This window comes from Hevea brasiliensis, chromosome 3, assembly GCF_030052815.1.
Source record: "Hevea brasiliensis isolate MT/VB/25A 57/8 chromosome 3, ASM3005281v1, whole genome shotgun sequence".
In the NCBI taxonomy this organism is placed as follows: Eukaryota; Viridiplantae; Streptophyta; class Magnoliopsida; order Malpighiales; family Euphorbiaceae; genus Hevea; species Hevea brasiliensis.
This window is the reverse complement of record NC_079495.1, coordinates 13,355,919-13,362,960: the sequence shown is the minus strand read 5'-3', so window position 1 is coordinate 13,362,960 and position 7,042 is coordinate 13,355,919. Positions and strand designations below refer to the sequence as shown.

The 7,042-nt window shown below is 29.3% G+C and overlaps 1 protein-coding gene and 1 long non-coding RNA gene across 2 annotated transcripts; one reads left to right on the top strand and one right to left on the bottom strand.

The window, feature by feature from the left end:
- LOC131178640 (uncharacterized) lies at positions 1-848 on the top strand. Its single transcript, XR_009147582.1, has 2 exons — positions 1-297; positions 659-848. It is a non-coding gene; the product is annotated as an uncharacterized LOC131178640 (long non-coding RNA).
- Positions 849-2,905: 2,057 nt separating this feature from the next.
- On the bottom strand, positions 2,906-5,545 carry LOC131178316 (alpha carbonic anhydrase 4-like). The gene is made up of 6 exons (XM_058143271.1): positions 5,464-5,545; positions 5,157-5,380; positions 4,972-5,078; positions 4,611-4,713; positions 3,103-3,261; positions 2,906-3,001 (listed from the first exon to the last, which is right to left on the bottom strand). The coding sequence occupies exons 1-6, from the start codon at positions 5,543-5,545 to the stop codon at positions 2,906-2,908; spliced, it is 771 nt and encodes a 256-aa protein (XP_057999254.1).
- Positions 5,546-7,042: the final 1,497 nt, after the last annotated feature.

The following is a 7,042-nucleotide window of genomic DNA, read 5'->3' as shown; positions in this document are numbered from 1 at the left end:
GATAGTACCATTTTCACTGCTGCCTTACCGCTAACGTCTCTGCTCAACTCAGATTCCCCTGTCATATCTGCTTTCATCTCTGCACAACTCAGATTCCTGTCTCTCGTCTTCTACTTCGACGCAGCCTCCAACATCCCCAGCGACAAGAGGACGCTATTTTAAATTGGGGAAGTTCATTTCCTTGGGCAAGTTCATTTCCTTGGGCAAGTTCATTGACCTGGTGGTGAACACGGAGAAGACGATTTTCTCTGCTGCTGAAATTTTGCAATGGCTTTTCTGTTTAACAAATTTCAAGAGGTATGAACAGAAATCTCTCTCTTGTAGCGTAGTTTATCTATTCCGTTCTGTTTGGTTCAATTTCATAGTAACTAAATGCATAAGAACATAATCGATTGTTTAGGTTTATGTTTTTGGGCAAATGAGTGGATTTTGGTTCAATTGCACAGTAACTAGGATAGTCTCGAGCTTGTATGAACTCTAGTTCCCATCAATTAAATTGAAAAGAATTTTAAGTTGTTGATCAATCACTTGTCTAATGATTCCACAAATGATTTAATCCAATAGCCAAAAAATTTGGTGAGCTAATTTGATCTTGAACATTTTTTTAGCACTTCCCTCTTCTTGATGATTATTTGTGGGTTTTTGTTTATGATTCTAGGCAGTGAAAGTTCTTGCAAAAAGTCCTACATTTGCCAGAGATCCAAGGCTTTGAAGCAGACATAAATCGCCTTTTCCTATATACCTGGTAACTGTCTATTTGTTATTGAAATGATCACTGGTTATAATTTGCCATTTTTTTAATGTAGAATCTATGTAGACAATGGGAACTTCACTCATATTATCGTTTACTATTTCCTAGAACTTCATTCACATTATCATTTAGCATTTGTAATAACCAAGTAAACATTACCAACTCAGTAGTCCTGTCACATTTAAGATGTGCTGCTTAAGTGTTATTTTACTGTTTTCTCTTATTCTAGGGTCTCGCATCATTTATTTCTGCAGTAATTTATCTTCATTGCACATTTGGATCAGACTCTACATTGCACATTTAATGTTGATGTTTCTCTTTACAATCTGATCTCAGCCTCCTACATTGATTTGACCACTTGCAACCAAGTACTGTACTAACCTTGAAATCTCTTGTTTTAGTTTTAGGTAAATCATTCATGATTAGCTAAAGAAAAATTTCCTAAATAAGTATCTGATGATGCCAAGATAGGAACATATTCCTGTAGTGATAAAATCTAATTGTCTCTGATTTGAAATATCAAAGTTTTCCTGGAACACCATGTGGAGTATTAACAGTTTCTAATTAAGTTAAACTAAGCTAATATAATATATTTTTATCCCTAGGACCCACCATTTGTGTTTTTTATAGTAAAAAAGATCATGTGATTGTGGGCTTTGGTCTTGTTTGCTAGCTTAAATGGTAAAATCTGTTGGAACTTCACACAAGTCTCAACTCTTAATGGTTCAATGCTTTATCAATTTTAACCAATTGTTTTAAGTTAATCACTTCTGCTTTTGACTTTTCAAGTTGGTAACGATTTTCGCCAATATTCATGCAAATTTACTATTATTTTTGCTATTGCTGATTCAATTTAAATATTAGTTTTTAGTTGTTTTAATTTTCCGGTTACCTTAGTAACAAAATACCCTTCTTTGAAAGCAAAGGATCAAATGACATAGTTTTATTCTATAACTTTGAAAGCAAAGGATCAAATGCATAGTTTTATTGTATGGCATAGAGAACTAAATTAATGGAGAGCAAAAGACAGGACATAAAAATGCTGAAAATCAATCTATGATCTATCTCAGATATGTCATTGACAGTGACAAGGATACCTCAAGAGCTAGACAATTCTCTATTAAACAAAATAAAAATGGGACCTTGGTCGGAAAAATATTGAATCTCCTTGATCTTAACACATGAATTGCAGAAATCAATGATGCAGAAAAAAAAATTGATTAGAAACACACAATTAATCTAGAATCGAGTGAACAGCCAATAATTGAAGGCAAATAGCCCAACTAAAGCGAACCCATTTGGTTGTTTAACCAGTATAACATCTAATGATGGGGATTTAAACTAATTAATGAATGTTAAGAAATATTTCAAAACTCAGATGTGATTTTTGGTTTTTCTGTGATGAGAATGTATTTTTCTAACATCACTTTCCCAACTTTCACAGTATTTGACTTGGTAGATTTTGTGAATAAAGATATAAAATATTAGGCATATCTCAAACAATAGAAAATAATTTTTATGAAAAATATTTTTCAAGTACAAATTATTTATTCTGTGAAACAAATAGAGCCTATGTTTGAATATAGTGATTAAGATAAAAGATATTTATATTTCATTTTATTTTATTCTAAATTATTAGAATTACATTTAATTAATTCATTATTGATATAGTTATTCCATTCATGAATCATGAATGGAATTGAGAATTACATATTGATAATTTCCTAGTGACAAAAAATAATCATATAAAATAATTAACATTACACATAAAAATGTTAATTTTCTTTTTAGAAAATATTATCATATAATTTAAAAAAATATTTTCATATTTTCTATAAAACAAATTGTTTTATATAAAACAATTCAAATCTCAATCCCCATTTATTTCGCGAAAAAATAAGTTAGATATGAAAAATAGTTTTCATGAAAAATTCTTTATTTATTGTAACGTAAAACTAATAATATGTGTTTTATTATATATATATATATATATATATATATATATATATATATATATATATATATATATTTTCACATCTAAATAAAATTATCAAAATTTAAAAAATATTTTTTTTAAAAGAAAAAATAATTTTTTTTTAAAATTATTTAATTATTTCTTTAATTAAAAGAATATTTTTTCACGAAACAGACAGCTTAATTTAATTTGTCTATAGCTACAATAAATATAAAACTCACATCATCAACAACATCCTTCAGAGCTTGCAGTTGCTTCACTGAAACTGTCCTCACCTAGCATATCAATACATTAAAATTTTAAATGGATTTATGATTAAACAATTAAAAAAAATTAAACAAATGGGTATATGATATATCTGTTTGTAATCAAATACCTTCTTGATGACTGTCCAAAGAACACCCTCAGTGCAAGGAGGAACAGAAAGAGAACCATTATATCTGTAATACTTTCTGCTCCCAAATACTATTTCTCTAGGATTGATAATTCCCAAATCCTTCTCTTGTTTTGTTACTGACTTTATAAAGAGGAGCAACTGCCAGTAGAAATTGAAAAATAATAGAAGTTAAAACCTACAAATTAGAAGGTAGTGTGAAAAATGTGTCATTAATTGAGTGAACGCTAGCGCATTGAAATAATATAAAGTCAAGACTCACGTGACGGTAACAAATTTAAAACTTAGCGTTAAATGGGCAGAGATGCGAGGGCAATGTAAATATAAAGTCAATTTTGATACAGGAAAATAAATCCAATCTTTAAAGCATAAATGTTAATGTTAGAAGTTCTAAAATATCATTAAACCTTAATTTTTTTTATATATATATTTTTTAGATGTGGGATTTTTAATATCTCTAAGAAGTGTAACTCAAGACTTTAGTTTTTATTATAAAATTGATTTTTTTTCCACTAAATTATATTCTATGATATTTAGACTATATTATAATTAATTTGATCCTAAAGTTTTAAAATATATTGAAATTTAATCCTTAAATTATTATATTATAAACCCTTCAGTCCCTTAAAATACTTTTTTTTCTAATATTGTAAAATGTGGACTATAAGGTTGAGAGAAAAGAGTGTTGATTCCCACATATTATTAGTTTTTTAGCATATTATTAATATTCGACTCGGTAACATTAGTTGTTCTAATAGTTATTAGCTATTTTAGTAATTGTCAGCTATTTTATAAATGGTTAGCTGTTAAATATTAACTGTTAGTAGTTAGCTGTTTATATAGTGATTTAAAATATACGTATTCGATAAAAATAGCTATTGGATTAACAATTAAATGTAAAAATAGTGATATTATCTTATTAACCCTAGTTAAAATGCTCCCTCAATTTCTAAAAAGTTAGAAGAGATAATTTTTCATGATACTTCCTTAATCTATAAACACTAGAACTAAAAACCATGGCACTGAGTAGGGATAGCTCAGTAGACCAACATTCTATCCAGATTCTTTCGGTCAATGGTGCTTAAACTGCTATACTATAAGGGATTAGAGTTGTGCTTATGCTAATAGTTTAAGTTTTTGGCACGTTAATAAGCGTTCGATCTTACAATTAGTATTAAAGCAAAGGTCATGAGTTCGAATCCCCGACAGGTGCTGGAAGGATTGTTGGCACTGAGTGGGGATAACTCAGTAGGTCAGCATTCTGCTCAAATCCCTTCGGTTCATGACGCTTGGGCTACTACACTATAAAATATTAGAGTTGCGCTTCTACTAACAGCTTAAATTATATCAATAAAAGATATAATATTTTAACTATGGTTAAAACACTAAATGCTACCATAAAATTTAATATCTAATAAGATCTAGCTTTGCTTCATCAATGTAAAAGAAACAAAAAAAAAAAAAGTGGAAAGATAATAAAAAAACAATACTTTTGAAAGAAAGGAATCAGGTTTGCCATATTGGTAAAGAATCCCAACAACTGTTATCTGCCCAAGTAGGTTTGCATGAACTATGTGAAGTTCCAAATCGTACCTTGTGACACAAAACAACAATAAAACCAATGAGGACATGCAATATTTATGGACTAACACTAGTGTCTCTATATAAAGAAACAAAAACAAATAAACAGCATTGTTGATGGAGAAAGCAAATCATTTTATGTGCAACAAATGTATTTCAACCGTTGATCATGATAAAATTCATGCATATCAAATATATCATGATCATCAATCGGTATAATTCTAACGAAAGCATTTTCATTCAAAAATGGAAGAAAGCATATCTACTTACCTTGTACCATTGAATGTATGCTCAGAGGGTGTATGCCAATGGCAATGTTGCAGACTGTAAATAGTCCCATTGATGTTAATATTTCCTGCATAGCCCTTCCATTGCACCTGATAGAACATCATTTTAACACTAATTATATATGGAAAACTAATGAATGCAAAGTAATCGATGGGTTAATACTATACAATAATGTCTCTTCCCCTGCTCATAATGGTAGCATTAGCTGGTTTATAATCCCTTTGTAGTTCTCCTAGCTTTGGGAAGACATGCACATTTACATCCACAATGTCTATTGGAGATTGTAATCTTCCATCACCACAAGCTCGCCATTTTGGGTCAAGTTCACCCCATTTTGATGGTCCTCTACCAGTTGCTTCTATATAACTAAATGGAATTTCATCATTTGCAGCTGTAGGCATGAGAGGAGGGAAAATATACAATTATATGATATTTAAGGTCACTATCATTATTAGGGTAAAGGAAAGACCATACCAGTTTCAAGTTCAAAAGCAGTGGAGTTGATAGAAGGAGAATGGAACAAGAGAATGATAGAAGCAACAAAGAAAACTCCCATTTTGAGTTTGTTGCCACTCATACTGTTATATTTCCTGTTCATTTTTTTCAGTTGGTGATCAAAGGAACAATATAGCAATCTGCTTTTTTAAAGAGCTATATTTGCATATAAACAATACAAATTAACATTCTTGTGCATATAGAGAATATGCAGTGATACTTTCGATATATACAAGAGTAGACAACAAGAGGAGAGGAGCAACAAGAAGCCTAGGATCACAATAGGTTGGATATTTATGCCCGACCCAATATAACTTTAATAGGATAGAACTTAGATAGTATACATATAATCGGATTTGATACAGATTCAGATTTGAAAAATAATATACTTACCAGATTTGGTTTTATATGTTAGGTGTTCATTATCCAAACCCGTTTATATAACTAATTAGTTAAATATAAAATATATATTTTTTATAATAATATTTATAAATATATATATTTTTTCAATAAATAGAATTTAAAAATTTTATAGACTTATTAAATTTGTAAAATATATATTATTAATAAAAAAATATTTTATGTAAATTGTTAATTAAAAGGTTCGAATATTTTTTCGAGTAAAAATAATTAGGTTTGTGATGGATTCGGGTAGTTAAAAATAAATTTTAATCAGTTTTGGAACGATTTGAGTAATGAAAATATTATTTAGGTTCGGATTCAAATATGGTGATTTTTATGAGTATCCTAACTGCTGTCATCTTTAAAAGAAGTCTAGAATAATTTGAAATTATGAGTAATTTTTACTTGTCTTCCTTTAACTATATAGATTATTTTACTTTTGTTAATCATCTTCAATTCGTTACTAAAAAATCTTTAAACTTTAATTTTATTTTAGAAAAATTCCATTAACCTACAATTCAAAAATAAATTTATCATTATGCCTTTTTCCCTTCCCTTTCTCCTCGTCACCTTGTCTGATGTACCACTTTTAGTGAAAAATTGGTTGGAAAATAAAGCATGGGAAGAGAGGGAGTTGAGCGCTGCATAAATCGCCAGTTTAGCACCAGGAATGACTAGAATGGCCATCCGAAATTGTTGGTCCAAGGTCGCCATTCTCGCTGGCCAGTCACATTTGGGGTTGAGTCAGCGTTGTCAGGTGTCACTGGTTTGTCAGTCGGCTCATCGTCGAGCAATTGTTGGCTGGAGAGAAAAAGAAAGGGAAGGGAACGAGTGGCTCAGGAGAAGAACCTCGACATATTTGCATCTAGGTTCACTTCCTTTCTCTAAAAAAAATTAATATTAAAATAATATTTGTTTAAATTAGATATTTAAATTATTATTAATAAAATTGAAATATTAATAAAGTAACATATATTAATAATTTTTATTGATAAATAATTAATAATTAATTTAATCATAAATATAAAAGAGAGAAATAGAAGAAAATGGATAAAATGGTAATTTTATTATTTTTGAGAGACAGGGCAAAAAAGTAATATTTTTTTTTAACCTAAAAATCTATTATTACACGTTAGAGAAATTTTTATGAAAAAAA